Source organism: Syngnathus leptorhynchus, chromosome 22 (assembly GCF_054491065.1).
Source record: "Syngnathus leptorhynchus isolate UIUO chromosome 22, UIUO_Slep, whole genome shotgun sequence".
NCBI classification, from domain to species: Eukaryota; Metazoa; Chordata; class Actinopteri; order Syngnathiformes; family Syngnathidae; genus Syngnathus; species Syngnathus leptorhynchus.
Window position 1 is genome coordinate 4,135,975 of NC_141216.1, and position 21,560 is coordinate 4,157,534.

The 21,560-nt window shown below is 46.9% G+C and overlaps 1 protein-coding gene across 2 annotated transcripts in view; it reads left to right on the top strand.

Annotated features, from left to right (window-relative positions):
- Window positions 1-21,560, top strand: part of vti1a (vesicle transport through interaction with t-SNAREs 1A) — a 49,796-nt gene that overhangs the window by 15,878 nt on the left and 12,358 nt on the right. For both annotated transcript variants that reach the window (XM_085904114.1, XM_085904113.1), the window contains exon 5: window positions 1,522-1,606. In XM_085904114.1, the coding sequence (XP_085760240.1) occupies window positions 1,522-1,606 (85 nt within the window). The remainder of the gene's footprint in view (window positions 1-1,521; window positions 1,607-21,560) is intronic.

Consider the following 21,560-nt stretch of genomic DNA (forward strand, 5'->3'; position numbering starts at 1 on the left):
TTTTTCTCCCCCCCCACGGTAGGCTTGTGTCACTATTAGGCGTGTCATTATTGCATTCTTAGCGACTGAACCCTCACCCTTTCGCCTCGGGTTCTTTTGCCGTCTAACTCGGGGCGCATTATTCTTAATGATCACACACACACACATGCGCGGTAGTCTGCCACCACCGGCGCACCGCCTCCCCCAACCGGGCCCAGAACGAAGGAAAAGAAGCGAGAGCGATTCAGGGGGAGAAGTCTTTGAAGTGGTTTCCCATCGCAGCGAGTCCACCGGCCGTCTCTCCCCGAGACGTGTCACCTTTTGCCAAGAGGGAATAGAAAAATCACGTTTCCAATGGTAATGATAACATACTAATCAGTTGGGCTTCTTTGAAGAAGCCGGGGGAGTGCGCCACTCTGTCACAGCCGCGCGCGGTCGAGGTGCGTCGGCTTCAACGCCGCCAAGCCGAGCCGACTCGGCTCTTCCGCGGGGGCTCATTATATAGCCCAAACGCGCCAGCCGCCAAAGCTCTGCCACCGCCTCCCACTTCCACGCCAAAAACAACTCACTTCTTGCCGCTTGTCCCCCCCCCCCCCCAAACCGCCCCACCACCATCCATCTCGAGCCTTCCCTTGATTTACCGACAAAAAAAAAAAAAGCAACTCCCGTATTTGGAAGGAATGCACGGTGGCATCTTGATTTACACGTTGACTTCCTTTCCTGACCAAGCACACGTTAAACTTAAGCACCGTCGTCGATACTTCAGCGTGAGAAAACGTGACAAGGAATTTCTTAGTGCAGCCTGTCAGTTCTCGTTATGATCCCCCGCAATATCGATACCCCCCCCCCCTGTATTTCTTAACGGCCAAACATATGACATCGAAAGCCAACGATACCTGATATCGGCAATGGCTAGCTTTTCGTGACAGCTCACGGAACAAAATTTTTTATCTTTGGTCCCTTCCCGAGTTATAATACTTGACCGTAAGAGCTCTCCGAACGAGTCACTATTTGCTTCCTTTCCTCCATCCTGAGCCTGCCCCGGACGAGAAAGCCTCTCCGCTATTTGAAACGACATCCGTCAAGAAGATGGTAGCCGAGTTCTCTCCATCCGCTTCTTCTTATTGTCAAACTTTGAAAAGTGTGTCGACTCATTTTCAACTCGCCCCCCCCCCCCCCTCCTCGTGTTTTTCCCATCTCTTCTGAGTGATTAGCCGCTACGTGTTTTGACAGCTCGACCCAATCTCGGCATTTTACCCCCCCCCCCCCTATTTGCTCATGCGGTGGCCGTCAACTCCTTTTGGTTGTTTTAAAGTGTCAAAAAATATGAGAGAGCCCGTCAAACGCCGACCCTGCTCGTGTAAACACGCAAGACGCGAATACACATCTGAAATTGTTGTTTTTGGACGAGGGCACGTTGTCATCCCGACATGCTTGCGTATTCCATCACGTTTGTCATCAGCGAAGGTTATCGGCAAAAAGAAACGTGTCCCTCGATCAACGTTTGCGATTGTGCTTACGGTGTGCTCCATTTTGTTGTAGAGAGCGCATCTGCTGGACAACACAGAGAGGCTGGAAAGGTCATCGCGACGACTCGAGGCCGGCTACCAGATCGCCGTGGAAACCGGTACGTACGTCTTCTTGTTTGGGATGAGCGAGCGGCGGCAAATTGGGAGGTGGGCGGAAATACGAGTTTGCGTGGGGGTCGGGCGGAGAAGTATATATTGAAAAAAGAAAAAAAAACGGCTTCCTTGACGCCTGATGACATTTTCGGGTGCACATCAAAGGTGAGTGAGAAAGCGAGCGACACATTGAAAGAGGCAAATTCATGCATACGCTACGCCGACTGCGTCGTTCTCAATGTGTGTTTTTTTTTTTCTTTTTTTTTTTCTCCCCTTTTCAAGGGTCTTACAAAAATAAACTAAATTCAGGTGGTAGAATTTCTAAATAAACATCTCCCTACAAAGTTATTAATAAGGTTGTTTTTAATCCTTCTATAATTCTGTCACCTCATTTGGTTCTTAAATAGATTTAACCAGTTAGCGTGCAGTTTTTTTTTTTTTTTTTTTGTATCCCGTCTCACTTCCTCGCCGCGGCGTATTCCTCCGAGAGGTATCAAAGCCGACTTCTTCAAGTCTCGTTCGGCGGCTCCCGTTGTAGTTTTCCAGAAAGTTTGTCAATTTACACTATAAATGGCGCGCGTGCGACATTGACACCTTTAATAATTCAAGTCGAGGAAGGACTGCAGACTTTTGATGCTTTTTTTTTTTTCTATTCCCGGATTCATAAACACGAGCTGCCTGATGCTTAAAAATGCGCGTAAACCGCCGTCGTCATCCGTGCTGAAAATTCTGCGAAAGCAAACCGAGCGGCTGGGATCTGTTTTCCCGTGGAGGGAGGGCATTAAAAAGGAATAAGCTAGCTGCACAAGCGCTAGCCACTATTCCGAACTTTTTTTACCGATGCATTTTTTGTAACCACAAATGGGTAGGTGTGCATTCGGCTGCCAATCGTGTTCCAATAAAGTGCACGGGCGACTAAACGTTTGATCTCACCAGCCTGGCCAAGCTGACCCTCTGTCATGGGCGGCCGACTCATCCAAGGGAAAATCCCGCCGAGGTCCCGCACGCACGGACGGCCGGGGTCGATGCGTCGCCCCGTCGCGTTTAATCCGTGACCCCTGACTTTACTCGGCTGTCGATAGCGGCCCTCTGCTCGGTCGCACAGCCTGAAATGGCGTCGCCGGCTCGGGTCAAACACGCAGTGCGTCCCCGACAAAGAAGAAGGAAGCGTCGGGAATAGCTGGGCACAAATGCTAAACATTAAGAATAAAAACAACAACAATTGGCCTTAAAATCTGTTTTGTACTAAAAGAAAACGCTGGCAGATTCTCTTCATAAACAAATTATAACCGATAAAATAGAAATGCATCAGTACCAAGGTTAACCAGCTTACGAATTTTCATTTCAGCAACGTTTCACTTCAAAGTTGTTGTTTTTTTTATCGAGATATTCAATAGACCGCCAAAACAGAAGTGGAACACAAAGACTTTTTTTAAATTTCATATATATATAGTATATACATAGAAGAAAGAACCGGTGTTGAAATTCCCCTTTTTCTTTCTTTTCTTTTTCCTCCCCACCGGAGCGTCGTTTCTCGTAATGACCGCTAACAAAAAGCCGGAATGCGTGTGGGTCAGATTTAAAAGGAGGGGAAACGGGAGGGGGGGGGTGCACTTGTTCTAAGAAAAGACAAATCTTCACAATGTGTCATCGTCACATTTTAACATGTTTTTTTTTTTTTTTTTTTACTATTCTCAGCGTCTCGAGTGTATTTAAAGAAAACAAAGGCTTGTCAAGAGCAGTGAGAGCCCTCAAAGGGATAGCGAGCGAGCCAGCGACTCTTTGGACACGCCGCGCTATTTATTTATCACGCGCACGCGCGCGCACACTGACGAGCTGGCTTTTCTGTTTGTCTCATAAATAAAGTCGAGAAATTTATTAGCAAAGAGAAAAAAAAAAGAAAGCTTAAAGACAAGTCGTGGCAACAAGCAGACTCAGTTTGCTTTGGCTCTAAAAATAATCCTTTAAAATAATCTGCGGAATTCAAAATAAAACTGTCATTAATCTAAATTAGAAAACACAAATAATAAATTGGTATTTGTCAAAACGTGCTTGCTTACTATTCATTTGTGAATATTAAAAAAAAAAAAGTCTTTTCAATTGGGCCTCATGTGATAATTATGAGGAATGTAAATAAATGAAATCTCTTTTTAAATACGGCAATGATGATACGGCAAAAATGACGAGGGAGACAAAGGCAGATCCGAAAATGGTGAGCGACAGGAATCAAAACAAGGCAACACAGCTCATTAGGGATTGATTTCACTCATGTTTCGATAAGAAGCGGTTCGGGCTTTGGGGCCTCTGGGGTGCCCGGAAAAAAACAAAAGTGTCAGGTTGGGTGCACCGCGGGCCAGCTACTTTATTAGGATGGCAGATAAACTGATTGGAGCTTGTCAATCAAAGGTGCCAGCGATTCACAATCGGGCTTGTGAGTGGAGGCAGCCCACACTTTGGTTCTTTCTGGCCTCCTTTTCTACTCACTCTCTCTTGATTTTTTTTCCGGTTATAAATCATTGAAGCGAGCAACAAAGTGGCAGCGGCAGAGGCTAAGCTAAGCGAGCCCGCGCGAGGACGCTGTGATGATGTGACGATGCTATTAAAGGCCGCACCGACTTGTTTTAAAGCGCTTTGATTTGGGGCTGCGGCGCGATTAGACGAGCAAGGCGGGCGGGGTCCGATGAGTCGGCGCCACACCGAATTGTTCCAGAACTTAAAAAAAGACAAATAAATAGGGCATTTCCACAATTTGTGCTTGTCTTCTGTAATGCGCAAGCCCCTTATTATATGATTAATAAAAATAATATCAAACACAATAGGTTTGCTAAACTTCTCCAAATAATTGATAGATCTGATTTAAAAAAAAATTGCGAATAACAAGGGCCTCATGCCGACACTGGGTGTTAAAAATTTGCCACAAATGTTCCCCAAACCAAAAAAAAAAGGAAAGTTTTTGTCACGGAAATTTGTGTTGTTTCCAAACATTGTAAAAAGGTGAATTGCCATTGGGGATTTTGGGCCAAGCCGGAGTGTGTTGATTCAGCTCTCGCCGTCCCGTTGAGGGCTCCGTATGCTCGCTGGCCTTTTGTGTACCCAAGGTCTTTTGTCCGGCGGCACCTTAGCTAGCTAGCGCAGTTGAAGCGTAAACAATTTTTTTTGCCTCTAAATCCCCACGGACCGGCTCCGTCCGAGATAATGGCGGTTTATTGCGGCCCTCGGCTTTCTCGTTGCCCTTTGCGCCCCCTTTCCGATCGCCGGCCGCCCCTTCCTCCTCAAACAGATTAAAATTAAGCCGTCAACATGTGAGGACAGAATTAACACGTTTAACCGCTCTCCTCGTCCCACATCCCATTTTCGCCGCGGCTGATCCCTACCGCCGCCGAAAAAGAAGCGACGCGGCTGCAATTTTAATGACTGGCGACTGTTTTTTGAAGTCTACATGAAAAAAAAAAGAAGCCCGCGTCGGCCGTTTGTGGCGGCGCTAGATACGGCGGGGGCCGAGGCTCAAGCCCGTGATTGGCGTGGGGGACGAGCGCCGCGGGCGCCGACTCCGGGCCTCCTCGATAGCATCGGTGTCATTTTCCTCTTCTCGATAAGACGCCTTGCTGACAAAGTCCGATTAGGTAGGAGGGGGGGCATTTTGTTGCTGGTGGGGGGAATAATTACAGCGTTGCCTTTCATCCGCCGATAAACAGCACAGCCGCCACTGGATTTATTTTTATTTTTTTTAAAGAGCTGAAGCATTTACATTCAGGAAATAGAGTTAACTAAATTTGAAGAAAAACACACTTGCCCCCCCTAACACCCCCCCTCCCTCCTCCTCCTCCTTCAAAACATTTTTTTTTTCTGAGGCCTCCTTTCCTCCAAGCTGTGAAATATTTACATCCCGGCTGTGGGCGCCACTAATCTAACAATTATCAAATGACGCCGTATTCCGTGTGAACGCACAATGCTACATTGTGGCGGTGTTGCGAAGGAATCATTTATTATGCTATACCGCAAGGAGTGTCCCTTTTTTTTTTTTTTTTTAAACAGACGAATGAAAAGAGAGCTCGTCGGAATATGCAAAGCACAATGTGGAATACAGAGAATAAACAGTCAATGTGCTCAGGAAATAACTCTGTATGAATTCTAATAAATAGCATGTGGCACAAAAGTTAGAAAGAAAAAAAAAAGCTCTTCTTTTTTTGACCCTCCTGTGACATTGTTTCTCAGGAATAAAAACATTTGACATGGAGGTATTTAATTATCTAAAGTTGTAAAATGCAGGATTAAAAAACAACAACAATCAGAATAAATGCCAGTTGGATCAAAAGTACACCTGCTCACTCAAACCTGCGTCTTGGAAATAAGCAGATATAGTTTGCTATTTATAGGCTACAGTGACTAAAAAGACCCCCCCCCCCCCACACACACACACACACACCATACACACACACCATACACATACACCTACACACACACACTTCTCTCTTGGCCTTGTTGCATGCTGAAGAAAAAGTGTAGCATTGACCTCCGGCTGACACGGAGAGAGCTGGAGGAGGGAGGGAGGGAGGGTGGGTGGTGGGCTTGGGGTGGAGGGGGGGGGTTTGTTGGTCGTAGGAAAAAAGAAAGAGCCACACAGCGAGCAGAGAGCCGAGACAACAACTGTGAAGAGCGGCGCAGGGTTCAAGAAAAGCGCTTTCAGAAGGAAATGGAAGACAAAAGCGAGGACTCTGAGCCCCCCCACGGGCGCTTTAAAGGGCCGCTACATCTGAGGCGCCTGCCGCCGCAATATTTAAGACAAAAAAATATATATAACGGCAAGGGAGAACCGTGCGAGAGAGAGAGAGAGAGAGAGAGAAAGAAATCACGTAAAAACGTAACGCGATTGTGAGATTTTGACATTTTTTGCAGAACAAACAAAAAACTGGAACTTGACCAAACATCAGCCTTCCTTGTGTGTTTTTATTCGTAACGTGCAGGCGTGACCTCGACGTTATTTTCCATTCAATTCATTCCTCCGAGTCAATATGACATTTGTGAAACAAATGTTTTTTTTTTATTTTAGATTATCTGGCTCAAATGATTTTATTTTGTGAGCAATTCCTCTGCGGGTTTTAAGATATCAAATTTTACCCTTGGCCAAAAATTGACCTGACTTGAATGACCACGTTCAACATTTTAGTTTTCTTTTTACTTGTATACATCAGAAAGGTAATTATTTTGACCATAAATATTTTATATCTCAATGATAGTGTTTCATCTTAAAAAGGAAATGACAGAAGACTTGTAAATTTAACTAAAGTTTTGATGTCACTTTGTCCCTAGTCCAAAAAATCTAAGTAAATAAGCAAACATACAATTCAAATTTCACGTTACATAATGTAAATATAAAAATGTTAAATTGAGACGAATGTTGTATTTCTTTGATTAGTTCCCCTCTCCTAAAAAAAATATTTTATAGTGTGTTTTTCCCCCCCATATAGCTCTTGCATTAATATCAACCTTCTATATAGATGATACCAAGTTCTAAATGCCAGTTACTGTCAATATTTAGACCAGTGTGCAGGATTCATAAATAAATAAGCAACTCCATGTAAACAAAAACATCCTTGTTTTGCAAGCAGCCATTTTGTTCTTTAGCCATCAATCTTTAGTGTTGTGTAAGCAGCGGATCGCCTCCTATTTCTCACATTTTGAGATGTAAAAAAAAAAAAAAAAAGATGCAGCAGATGCTGCAGCATCTGTGATGTTAAAAAGCCTCCAGGAAGTCCCGCTAAAGAAAACGCATCTCAATCTTTGACGTGCGCCATTAGCTGCTTCTTCATCTCTGCGTCTTGTGAAGCGCAATTATCCTGCAAACACGGCCAGGCGCATTAACCGTCTCCATCTGTCCTCTACGGGACCCCCAGGCCCCCCTCGTCCGTGTCAAAGGAGCGTCCTCCTTTAGCCGTCCCGGTGGCCATCAGACGGGCTGGCCGGCCCTTTAAGGCGCCCGGGCGACATGAAACGAAGCCCGGCCGGGATATCGGCTGCTTAGCCCATCTGCCTGGCAGTGGGTGGGGGGGGCGCCGACCTTAGAAGCGCTCGGCGGGCGCTACTCCAGCGCATCACGACGAGCAGAGCCGGCCGTATACGAGAAAAACGTCGAGCTTTTTGCTCCTCGTATGCTTTCAGTGGCAAAAGTAACAAAAAGCTTTTTGTCACTGCGAAGAGTGCTAACCTTCGGAGGCTGCCGCTCCAGCGCCTCACTCATGCAACTTTTACGAGACAAAAGTATTTGCCCACAATGCTAGCAAAACTGTTGTTGCCGCGGTAGGGCAAAAAAAAAAAAAGACAAAGCTTTTGTCTTGGAGGTGGGCCTCAACCTTAGCGGTGCTCCACGGTTGAGTGAGTCACTCAGCTTGAGTCGCACACTTAGAAGATAAAATTGTTTGTCATCATCTAAGCAAACAGAAGAAAACTAGCGTTGCCTTGCCAGGGTTTTTTTTTGTCTTGGGAAAGGCGCTAACCTTTGGTGTGCTTCGCCGCCGCTGCTCGGGCGCGTCACGCAAGAATGGCAGTCTCGCTTTGAGAAGGCAAACTTGCCATATTAGACACAATCACATTTGTCCAGGGGGGGCGGTAACTGCCACCCGAGCACATCGGGCGGCCAAGTCTTACGACAACAAAACGACACTTGTTTACGTGCCTTCTGTATTTGTCCAACGGAACAGAAGCAGAAGCTTTCAAGAATGCACTTTGAAAGCCAAGCACTATTTCTTCCTCTGCTGCATTCTTTTCTTTGGTAGACAGGCTGCGCCCTTGAGCTGCCGTAGAAAGCGGCGCCGTTTGCTCTCGACAGAAAATGCCGGAGGGGACCCACACACACACACACAATAATCGTTTGGTCGGCTGTGTGAGCCCAAGTTCCTAAAAAGAGAAGGCGAAAAGAAAGAAAGTAGTTCTTCATCCATCCGCTTGTGCTTTTGTACTAACGGTACGCTAATACATTAGCACCTGTGTCCTAGAATGATATGCTCATTCTGGAGCAGGCAAGCAAAAAAGAAAAGAAAATAGGTCCTCCTGTGTCCTGCGCTCTAATCGCTGCGGTGTCAACTTTGAGTGTTGACTAGCAGGTAGAAAAGGCCGGCTAAGTGGCCGACATGGTCCCCGACGCTCACATCAGTCGGCGGCTCGCCGCGTGATACGCGCGGCGCGCTAATCCTGAAGGGTTGATGTGCGCGGCGCTCGGGTAGCGGCGGGGCCGATCGGCTCGGTTCTTCCCCGAGCGCGACTCTGATCTCGGGTTAGACGGGCATCAATGGAGGCCAACCGCCGCGTACTCGACGGCCGCCTGCCTTTTTAAGTGTACTTGTGAAGGACTGGCTAAGGTGGCCTAAGGGACCCCTCGTTTGGTCTGGACCTGCTCGCACTTTGATGCCAACGTGCGTGTCCTAATGGCAACACACCAAATTGATGGAGACTTTGGAATGTTGCTGCTTCAAGCTCGTGTTTTTTTTTTTTTCTCGCCTGCTCTAATTCATTCCTGGGAAACCCACCGACAGTGAATCGTAATGATCCAATGAAGAGCATGCATTTCTAAAAAAAATTCTTCACGTGTTACCTTCAACTTTTCTTTAAGGGGGTGTGGCCTAGCGAATAATGTCCAACAGCTCCGACTTCCGCTCCAGGTGGTTTACCACATAGTGTCAAGTCTCCACTGCTTAATCTCGTCATATTGAGTTGGTCTCAAGTCTTGGTCTTGCCTTCAGATCCTCAAAATCTTGGTCTTGACTTGCTCTGAACTCCTAGTCTCGGTCTTGATTTGATCTGGACTCCTTAAAATCTTGATCTTTACATGGCCTCAAGTCTTGACTTGGTCTACATTCCTTAGTGTTGGTCTTGATTTGGTCTGGTCTCTTTAGGATCTTCTGAGCTTGTGTTCAACTTATCACCGAGTCCGTTTCTTAATGGAAGAATATATTCGAGTATCTGCTCTAATTAGTGTTTAAATCCACCTATTTTCCATAAACATCAAAATCCTGACCAAGAAAATGCACCTTGTCCGTTTTGGACGCGTATGACCAGGGGGATCCAACAGTGGCCGACAATCAAAGATAAATTATGCAAACGTCCTCACCGAGCTCCAAACTGCACACGTTATCCGGCGTGGACGTTTCTGCGGTCCGTGGCGTTGCTTGCCAATTTTCCTCTCACTTCCTGCGCTTGAAGTTGCGTGTTGTGCAGGTTTTAATGAGCTCTTTCGACGTTTAGGCCTTAACCAGCAGCTCTGTGCACAATTCTTATTAAAGGAATTCATGCAAATGCAGAGCAAAGGCAAATGCCTTGACACACACACACACACACACACACACACGCTTGCGTTCACACAGAAGACATGATGCTGATTAAAATCTGCTATTTTTTTTTTTTCTCGACAATGACATTCACGGCTCGTCTTTCACGCTTCTGCTACATGGTAGCTATTGAGTCATTGTTTTGATGGCTTTTTGGGGGTTGTTATAGTCCCTATGTCACGTTTTTGTTTTTGTCCTAATCCGGGGGGATCTTGGAAGGTACCCCCATGATAAACGAGGGTTCGCTGTAGTCCTCTGTGACAGGTTCAGCCTTTTCACCGGCGAAGCCTTTGCTCCCAATTTAGACTGACTGCGGCGACCGCGAGTGAGGGCAAACGACTCTGGCACCTTACCTTCAGTTAACTTAACAAGTCTCCATGCGTCAACTCCGTCTTTGATCTAATTGATTTGACTGGTTTGAACATATTCTTGCACAGAGAGGAGTTGTGATTTTTTTTTTTTTTTTTGGCGGTAGTTCTGCCAAGATGATCATCAGAGAGACGCAGGTCATTAGTCATTCGTGGTGTTGAATGTCCATCAATGAGATGTATTTCGGGTGGGCGTATGGCGCCTATCACATTTGTTTAAATTTATGAATCGAATCATTCCTGAATATTGGTTTTGACTCGGTCTGGATACTTGAAAGGCTTCACTTGTCTGGATGACTCTCAATTGTGTTTTTGACTTTGTCCTGTCTTGGTTTTGACTCTTTTTGAACTTGGCAATGTTTGGTTCCAACATTCCAGTCTGGACTCCTAAAGGTCTTACCTCATTTTGAGTGCCTTCAAATCTTGAACCCTGCTCGGTCTTGATTTGGTCTCATCTACGAATCATCAAAGTATTTGTCTTGACATGATTCCTTCTGGACCTCTTTAATTCTTTACTTCATCTGTAGGTCGCAAAAACTTGATCCTGACTTGATCTTGATCTGATTCCTCATTATTTTTCTTTCAATGAATCAATTCACATGATCTTTTCTGTCAGTTTTGAGTATTTCCACGGGGTCTTAGGGTTTTGTGGTCTGAAGTGGCGTGACGCGACAGGGGCGTGCGTCTTGAGCCACCTGGATTATTTGGGCCAAACACGAGGAACCCGTGTCTGTCCGGGCCCCTCTTCTATCCACCGCAGGGCCTCAGAGCCATGAACAGAAGGTGCCTCCTCATAACTCGCACCTGAGCTCCTCCCAGCTTGGGACTGAGCCCTTCTACATTCGCACTGCCTCTCTCACTATCCTCTGCATCTTCTCTCTCTGGCTGTGGCCTGGCCTACTTTTACCTCTCGCATTCCGGACCTTTTTGATGTTGACTTTGTTGGCCCCGTCCTCAAACCGTGTGTACAGAACTCTCCAAAACAGCTCCCCCCCCCTCCCCCCTCTTTGCTCACTTTGGCGTGTTTATGACGATACATTTCACACGCGGGATTGCAGATCGTCTACAAAGTGAGCATTAGCTGTGCTCATTATCAAAAGCCGATTGAAAGTCACCTTTCTTTTTCAACGTTGCTGTTGTTGTGGTGGATGCCTTTCCCCGACTCAAATCTCGTTAGCGTCTTTTTCGTGTTGTTTTAACAGCAGAAAGCTGCATAGGCCGATATCACTTAGGTCGCTTGTGATTCATTGATTTGATAGATTCGTTTATTTGTGACCACTCTTCTTGGGATCCAAATCGACCAGCCGGAGTATCAAAATTGCTCCCTCATTGAACTTCCCACCACACCAAAGTTTGAGCTAAACTCCAGCTCTTCTATTATTGCTAAGGCAGGTCACGGCTGACACACTGACGTGTGTCTGTGAGACTAATAAGGTGTTCGTCTATTCTCCGCGACGTCTGAGGTGGTAATTAGCGGCCGGCTTTGAGTCGGGCCAGCCGAGGGTGATTGGGGGGTGGGGACTGCGACCGCCTGTTCCCCAGCCCTGATGGAGGTTATATTTTCCGCGACAACTGGACCAGAGTAATCAAAATGTGTTAATAATCCCTTCAAAGGAGACTCGGTGGCTTTGAGAAGCCTCAGTGAACGTCAATCCCCTCCCAAGTTTCTGGCAGCCCCTCACCCTGGCGCACCCTCTGTCACTCTATTCTCATTTGTTTTTTTGTTTTTTTCGATCCCCTCCCTCTGATCTTATCAGCCAAGCCATTTTTTTTTTTTTTTTAAACAACTTTGCTTGCATCGCTTTCTTCAGAAGTCATAGTTTTTGTCAACCGAGCAATGTCCAGAATCCCGTTTTTGCGCCTGACCCAGGGCTGGGCAAAGTGTGATAGCTCCACATGATAAAATGTCCAGTAGTGTTTTGCTGATTTTCCAGAGGACCAATCAGTTCACTTAAAATACAAGGCATTTTCAAAAGGTTTTTGTTCCAGGTCAGACCAGATGGGGTCCGTCCAAATCTTGCCCTTAAAAGATTGAGCGTATTAATCGATAGACCATTGATCTACGGTCAGGGGAGTAATATCGGTTTAAAAAAAGTTTAGGTTGGGTGCATATTGATCAGAGGAAGGCTAGGCAGCTTGGAGGATATTGATTGGGCGCAATTTGGATTTAGGGTGTTGCATATGCTTGAATGTACAAGATGTACAAAACACAATACAAGTAGCCATTACCCTGGGATTCATTAGTCCAATAGCAGATTGCAAATATGACTGTTGGGGAGGGAACATGGTTGAGCTCAAGGGCCAAATGAGCTTTTTACAACTAATAGATGAGGCCCTGAAACACAAAATAAACTTGGATCAATGCAGGCTTTGGGGAAAGCAAAGTCTTAAGTCTTCACCTGGCCTGGATTCATCTAAGTCATGGTCATGCCTTGGTCTGGAATACTCCAAAGTCTCAGATCAAAGTTCGGGTCTTGTCTTAGTCTTGACTTTACCACTCCTCAAACTGTGGATTTTGCTCACTCTTAAGTTCTTGGTCCTGACTTTATCTCAATGGCTTGAAATGTTGGTCTTGCAATCCTCAGCGGTCTTGACTGGGTCATCCACAGTATTGGTCAAGACTTGGTCTGGATTCCTCCAAACGTCAGTCCATGTGGTCTTGACGTCTACTACTTGCCAGTCTCCATTTTAATTTAAATGTCGACATGTCTCATTATGTAGTCCAGTCGGTGGGCTACGTGTCAGTATGAGTTTGAGACTTTTAAAAAATGCATGGGGGTCCGGGGGTGAGGTAACAGGGGGGGCAGCTTAGTCCCCACGTCTCCGGAGAGGCCGATGTCTGGTACGAGAAGGGTCCGCGGTTAATAGTCATACTCGAGCCGCAACATCAAAAAAGCGATAACTCTTTCCGATCTTGGACCTGTGGCAGTGATTAGAATTCCTTCAAGGTTTGCCAGTTTTGCTAGGCATCGGTTGCTAACGTTAGCAACTCATCCTCTAATCGGTGACGGCTCGTTGTACATATTTATCTGACATACCAAGAATGCTGGCAACATATCAGAGAAAGCGCATGCGAGCAAAATTGTCTCGCAGTAGCGCCGCAGCTATCCACGCCGTATTCCGTTGGCAGGTGAATTTCTCTGTATACATTTGTATATCCACGGGATAACCAGAGTGGCTGCGAGCGCTCAAGAACTCATTGACTTTCTAATGATTAGCGGTCAGGCCCCCGGCCTCTGCTCGTACCAGGGACTTGGCCCGAGCCGCCGCTGCGAGCTCCCCCCGGCCGCTCTCGCGCAGCGCTATTGACGCGGCCCCGCCCCCTCCTCCTCTCTTTGGCCTTCCGGCGATCACGTCAAAGCCCATTAAGCGCCCGGTTCCGCGACTACAAGAGCCGGGATCTTGTTTTTTTTTTGTTTTTTTTTGCCCGGGTTTGTCTTTCTTGGCTCTCATGTCTTTCGCCTCCATCTTCTCTTCCACCTCCTCCTCATACCGAGGCAAGCGTGGAGAAAAAAAAAAGGAGTGACCTTTGACAGGGCTTGTTCCACTTGCGCTATATGTACAGTTACGTATCGATCCGCGACTGCCGTTAGAGACTATAGCCAACAGAGTCGGGAAGTTGACGCCGCTTTCAAGTCCTACGCAGTTTTGTTTTTTTTCTCCTCTTCCAACCGGGGAAAGTTTTTCAGATGCATATTGACCTCTGAAAGTCCCGTAAGCCACGAGTTGAGAAATAACATCCATATGTAATCTTTTATTATGTTAATTTCCCAATCTTATGAGTTTTTTTTCTCCTCGTGTTTTGAAGGAATAAAATCTTTCCAAGAGTCTGCAAAGAAATGGTGCGGTGGTCCCAATCTGGCCCACGGGCCTCGAGTTTGACCCCCGTGTCACGGGTCACGGCGGTAATTACCCGGGTTTTTGCAGCATGTGGAAAAAGCGGAACACAAGTTTTCTTAGCCAGCTCTTTTTTTTTTTGTCTTCCCTTTTCTGTGACAATTTCCCAAGAGAGAGAAAAGTGCCTGTCAACAACTTTGTCCAAACTACCCAAAACATCACAGCTCATCAATCCATCTTGTTGTGTGCATTCCTTATTTATTTATGGAACGTTCTTTTTTTTTTTTTCATTTGAATGCTATGACAGTGATGGAGGAAAAACAACAAAATGACAACCACACCAAAAGCACCTGAGGGCATGTGCCAACACATCCCATCAGTGTCATGCAGCCTTGATCCCCCCCCCCCCCCAACCTTCTCCCCCACCCCCACCAGGATCTCTGCAGGTAGCCTCCTTGTATTGCCCGCCACCACGCCCAATTAAACGTACTTAATCGGCTTTCTTGTTTTGAATTACGATCCGATTACGATCCCATCGTCGAAATTGCGTGCGTACAGTAGAGCGGCTGAATTTGACGAACCCCTCCTCGGGCCTCGGAGATGGTAGCGGCGGCATCACAGGCCCGTAAGATGGATGCCGCTTGCTTGTGATCTCCACTTGTCAGACAAGCGTCACGCCACAAATCCCAAAAAAGCCACGCACATGCACAGGCGGGCAAAGTCATCTCGCATCGATGCGAGGCTGCTCGCCATCCGCCGGCCGCCATTGACGTGAGGGCGCTAACGCGCTATTGATGGTCTAATTGAACAGTTACGTCGGCTTTGTGCTTTCATCACACTTTACAATGAATCCGGAGATCCGCATTGATTTACGCTACATCCCGGAAGGTCAACGGTAGTTAATTCCATTGCCCAGATTTTTCAAGACAGCTCAGCACGGGTTCTCAACAGGAAGCCCGAAAGGTGCTCCGACTTTTGATGGCTTGAAGCTAGCGACAGCCACGGTGACTGTATCCTCTGGATACCCGCGACTTTTAAGGTCACCGCGCTGTAAGAAAAGCCTTAAAAGCACAAAGGCGGCCAACTTGTCCAACAACACAACACCTCGCTCCCCCCTTGGCAGTCCTCCCTTTCGTCTTGGCAGACGAAAGCGCATCCAAACCCGAGCAAGCGACAACAACGGCGAGAAACATTGGGGTAGCCCCCCTTTTGTTTAGCGCCGCTGTGCTAGCTTGGCCCGGTAAGGGCTTGTGACAGAGGTGATGTCTAAATTAATCATTCATGCTCTCTCACACGGGCTACAGTAACGGGCCTGAAATATTAATGGCCGTTGCGGAATAAATTTGATTCCCCTTTTCTCTCTGTGATTATAATCCACCGGCGTGCTTGCGCACACATGTTTATTTATGCCCTGGAGATGAGGAATGGAGGTCACTATTGGGACTTGCTCCAAACACACTCGCATGCATCGCTTTTGGTTTTCCTACGCCACTCGCACTTGTGTACCGCCTCCCGCTTTATGAATATGTGTATTTTTTGGGGGGGGAGAGCGACTATCCATGAAACATGACGTTCTTGTGCCGTCACGCTATTATGTAGCCGGGGGATTTTTTTTTTCTCCATGACCTGTGTTGCCATCCTCTCTCTTCAAGTAAACCTGACTTGATGCCAACTCTGACCGGTGTTGGGAGTGAAATGGAATATTTCAACCGCTAATTTTATTTACACTTCGGTGTTGGTCCGGGGTCAGTTACCTTTTTAACAAGGGTGCTGACTTTTTGGGGCCTAGGAAACTTCCGGGCTACTTATTTTAAGTTGAGTTTTTTTAGGCTACTTGTTTTTCGTATCTTTGCCGTATAGAGTTTCGGACGCTGTCAAGTGATGACTTTTTTTTTTTTTTTGAAATACCTGATTTTGTGTTTGTCACAGTCATGTGGCTGCCGTTTCCTACTGATGCCTTCCGCCCGCACTGCACTGTATCGAGCTGTCAGCGCGGCAGCCGGCGACTGTCATCTTGCCGAGATGGGTCATTTGTCAACGTCCAGACAGGCAATTCCCATTGACACCCAATAGATCCGGCAACTGGCCCGGCTCGTTATTCTCCGTTAACTTTGCCGATGGAGACTGCAACCGAGAAAGCTGACAGCCGCTGCTTGGTCGCAATTACGCCGATGAACCTGCGTTTTTTTTTTTTTATGCTCTTCTGAAAAAGATGGTGTCACTTTGTTTTTATCACGGACTGATGACAACTCAACGCGCTCTTCCAAAAGTCCAACTCGGAGCAAAGTTTCCCGATTGGACGCAAAAGTCGGTCCTGGCCCCTTTCGGGCACCGAAGGCCTTGCCCAGGTGCCGTCTGTGCCATTGGCAGAAGCTGGCAGACTTTGGGCACGGCACGGCACGGGCCCCCGCTGCCCCGCTTCTTCCTCAAAGGCTGGCCTCGTCCCTGCTGCTCCGTAGCCCAGGGAGCTCATTAAGGCCAGACTTCCTCTTCATTTAATCCATTTTTCATAGCTTAAAAAACACTCCCTGATCTTAAAAAATCCCGGCTAATTTCAGCTTGGAAAGATTGAAAATATATCACGCAGGCAGGCCCGTGTGCCTTTTTCTTTTACAAGATGTCAAAATGAAATGTTTTCGTACATTTTGTCGGTGTCAAGACCCGTTCTGTGCACTGTTTTCGGCGGGTCCCCCGTGTTAGCTTAGCGGCAGAATCGACTACAGCTATTTTTCCCTCATTTTGTTCCATCCACGTTAACATCCTCCAAAGTTGTCTCAGGCTTTGTCCTTCATCTTCTTGGAGGACAAAGGCTTTTTTTTTTTTTTTTTTCTTCCCTTGTGCAGCAAGCCAGGCTATGCGAGCATTAATATACCTCCCAGGTACAAAGCGTCTCCTTAGCTTTTGACACTTGTTTCGCAAAGGCTCTCTCGGGGAGCTGCGTACACATCCGGCCGACGGATGAGCTTGAATGGCTAAGCGGGCTCCGCCGACCCTTCGTTAGCCCCGGTGACCGACGTGCGGGGGGGCCGGGTTGACGGCCCCCGGGGTACGCCGTGGCGTGCCGGGCCGAGACCCCGGGCCGGGCTGTCAAGTGTCAGCCTCAATCAAAAACGGCGCGTGCTCATCTCGGAAAGGAAGATTTGCATGGCGAGCTGCAGGATTTTTATTGTTGTAAATCTGCCGGCTCGGCATTTATGCTGCGGAAACCGGAAAATTGATTTTTACAAATGCATTGTCATTCTCAAATAGACTGAAAATGATGGAATTTAAAAGAGCATTAGTTGTCTTTAAGGGATGACACAATAAATAAACTTTTTTTATTTTATTTATATATATATCGTGGCCGTCAGAGCTCCGCTATTGTGTACGTCCTCTTCTATGTACCGTACAGTCATTCTCGTCTTGCGCACACGGCTTTCAGATACAAAAAGTGAGAGCGAGAAAAAAAGAAAGGGAGGCAGAAGAAAAACCCTGCACGCTGTACACAAGTGTTTTGAAACACCCTCACATGCGGTGCCACACGGCGTATTCACAGCGGCGGATGACAATCGTCCTTTAAGATGCAGACCCTCGCTCGCTGACTCGCCGTTAAATGAGGCGCGGGATGTCGCCAGGCCGCCGTGCATAATAGCGCCATTCTTGTCCTGAGAGCGTACCATTGGCGTTGCTTCCCCCCCCCCCACCCCCCACCCCCTCAAGTCAAAGACAAACTTTGTGCCTTTTGTCCTCCATTCACGGTCAATGTGGCTTCCTCAACATCACAAATTGGATTGCATTTTTCCCCCTCAGTACAAATGCAAAACTGACAGCCACACACAACTTTTGGAACTTGTCTTTGGTCAGCTCCTTCACGTGGGCGGGCACATGAACGAGCTATTTGGTCGATTTATGTAATCAGCAGCGGTTGAGGTAAAGATGCAAAGGAGCTTGATGCCGCGTCCCGTTTATGACTAGCCTAATGAAGGTCTTCCAAGTTAGCGGAGAAGACGGCGAATCCTCGCTAATCAGAAACCGCCCGCCTGCTTACCCGCATTTGATTGGCTAATGAAGTGTTTTTGGAGGGTTAGATCTCCTTTTGCAGTTTGAGAGGATGGGCAGGGAGGGGAGGGGAGGCGAGCGTGCCCGAGGTGTGATGTTGTACACGTAATTGAAAGGCAAGAAATGCTGCGTTTGCTTCTTTGATCTGCCCGTCAACTCACTTGATTAAAGACGCCCAAGCCTTTAATCAATGCTAATGCCACGATTAGCGCTCTTAAACTGTTGGAAATGAATGGCAAGTTTGACTTTTTTTTTTTTTTTCCTGCCCGGAAACACGTCTCTCGCCGGGTCCACTTTGCCGACAAATTGGCAAACTTTTTGCAAAGTGTCAGATTGTGATTTGTGGTTTTTGCACAGGTCACCTTAATTTTCCAGTTTAATTGAAAAATCATTTTCTCAACGCTGGAAAAAGGAATGAATAGGTCAGCTCAGCAGTATTGGCTGTCTGTTCAATTTTTCTTGTCCTCTTTTTTTAATTGACGACCTCAAAAACAAAACAAAAAACTCGCACTTTGTCACGCCCCAAGCACTTTAAGTCCATTTGTTTTCATTTGGATGCTTGAGTAAGAAGCGTTCGATTAAGTCCGCGGGATTTAAGCTGACCGTTCTTTCAGCACCGGTCGCTGTTCACGTTAATTTTCATTGTGAGGACTTTCCCTTTTTTTCCCTTTTTTTGCTTTGGTGATTGTAAATATTGCGTGTCACACAAACTATTAAATATGAGCGGCAGAGGAAGTTGCTTTACAAGCGAGCCAGAGTGACTTCAATAATGCAAATGTAAATTGGACGCGTCGAGACTTTGAAACAGAAAGGGAGGGGCGGTGCACAAATGCAGCTTTCAATTTTCTACCCCTTTGCTCATTTTTAAACAAATGCGTCTATTAGCCGCCGTTCTGCCGCCGGCCCGGTCCGCTCATTTATACCCATTAAAGTGGCATCTTAAGACCACCTTACTTCTCGGCGCCGTCCCGCCAATTGTCCATAATCAGCCGTTTAAAGCGGCGTTGGAAATTTCTCCGGCGCACCGCGCTTCGGTCTGACAGACAGGCAAACGATCCGGCGGGGGAGCGAGGGGTCGAGGGAGGAGGAGAACCCAGAATGATGAATAGGCCAAGTTGAGTGGTCGACTAACGGAGATCTGTCTTAATCAGAAGTGATTTGTCAGAACAGGAGCCGTGCGGGGTCAGGGCGCCGGCCATGAATAAAACACAGCCCGGCCCGGCCCGGTGAAGAAAGCGGCCGCAAATGCAGCTTGACGGTTCTCCGACGAGGGCGACTCGGGATACGCTGATGTGGATTTTTGTACTTTGACTTGGGCAATTAGGCTCACACCAAGGTGCGCTTGTGAAGGAAGCCTAATCCAAAGCCCGGCTCCAAAACCCCGACCCCAACTTATAGCAATGTCGTAACTCGGTCAGCAAGTTTTGTTGTGTGTGCACACGCTCGGACTCGTTGGCCTCATGGCCTGTGGGCTCGGCATTATAAATACGTCCCGGTGTGGTGGCTGCAACTTGGATGAAAGGTGATGAAAGTGTGTCACCAGACAGTTGTGGAACTTGTTACTCCCCTGGAAAAAAAAAAAAAAGTGTACAAAGAGAGGTAACTTTCGGCACCGGGGAGTTTCCGGCAGTCGACTGCTCGGCTTTGTCATTTTGTCTGAGCGACACCAAATGTACTTTCCCGAGCATCTTAAAACGATGACGTCTCGTCCGTGGCGGCGTCGTACGAATCAATTCCTGGAGAGGCTCGTGGAATTCCGAAAGCGACCATTTCCCCGATGGCAATTTTCAATTTTCTCCGCTAATTCTTTTCTGTAATAATGGGCTTGTTAACTAGACCTCGGGGTACGGCGGCCATCTTGAGACGCCAAAGTCATTTCAATTGTTAATCGCCGCTCAAACTGACAGGGAATATTTGACTGGCTAATGAGCAACAAGAGCCGAGGCAACAGTTGGTCCGTTTCTGCTCTCTGGCTCTTCTCTTTTTTTTTTCCTTCCCCCATTCCTCGATCTTGACGATGAACGAGTGTACATTTAGCGCAAATGGTCACGATGAAATTGAATGAAGATGAATGCTAATGTAGATAGCTGCCAGAAAATGAGGAAGGCTCCAAACGTTAAAGCCAATCAAGCCACAAACACACACCAACGCACACATAGATTTGTGTTAACAAGCCGTTATTGAACTTTGTCAGTCAGTCAGCAAAGAACTTGAGCGAGCCATTAAAAAGTTTTTCTTTTGAGAAGATCATTATCTAATTTCCCTTCTCAGACGAGGTCACGACACGACAGCATTGAAGGAGATTTTAATCTCGCCGAGCTTCCGTGAGCCGATTTTATATATATATATATATATATATATATATATATATATATATATATATATATATATATATATATATATATATATATATATATATATATATTATTTTTGCTCAAGAGCAACCGTTACCATTTTGGTCCATAATACCTTTCAAATTTAACGTTTCTTTTCATATCGGTTTGCATCTCGGTAAACACGAGAGCCGTGACTCTGCGGAACGGAACGAATCTTTCGTCGGAGTCGTTGAAGCCGAGTTGCTAACACACCTCGGGCACGAACCGAGGCCTCGTTCTCAATGCCAACTTTCCCAAACCTCTACGTGGCTGACAGAAAAGGACGCGTGTGCTTATTTGTCTTTTTAACTGAAGCTTTCCGTTGGCGCCGCCTTCCCTTGTTCTACTCGAGTAGCGCCGCCGTGTGTTATTAATACCTGCGCTCAGTCTTTTTAATCTCTGCCATTTGTCACATGTGAGTGTCTGACTGCGCTGTTTAATCTGGGTATCCTTCAATCTGTCTACTCCCGGATTAGAAATTAATGAAGGCAGGAAGCGACGCATTTGAGTCACTTCCAGTGTCGGGGAGCTAAAAGCTTCCGAGGGATGAATGGAGTGTCATTTGTTTGACGCCCCCCCCCTCTCTCTCGCAACAATGCCATTTACTTCTTCCCCCATTTTTTCCCTCCGTTGCACACTGTTGTTTCGCTGCCAGATGTAACCCCATTTTTTTCCAATTTTTTTTCTTCAGCTTCCCCTCCTCGCCCCCCCCCCCCCTCCAAAACAGGCGCTCAGCACGTGGGCCCTTTGGTGTGCGGCACCTGTGTAGTGTAATACAGTCAGCGAGTGTGTTGTTTACCTCGCGTTTGTTTGGTGCGCTTGAAAGCCCGTCTTTGATCCGCGCCAGGATTCTTCACTCCCCTCCCGATTCATCCATCAGTTTTAAACGCTAATGCTGGAGCGGCATTGATGGAAGGACTGATTTTTTTTTTTTGGGCATATCCAAGTCAAGGGAGAGCAGATAGCGATCACAATTTGTTTTGTAATTGCGTGTCCCTTCACGCTAACGCCGCTGCTTTG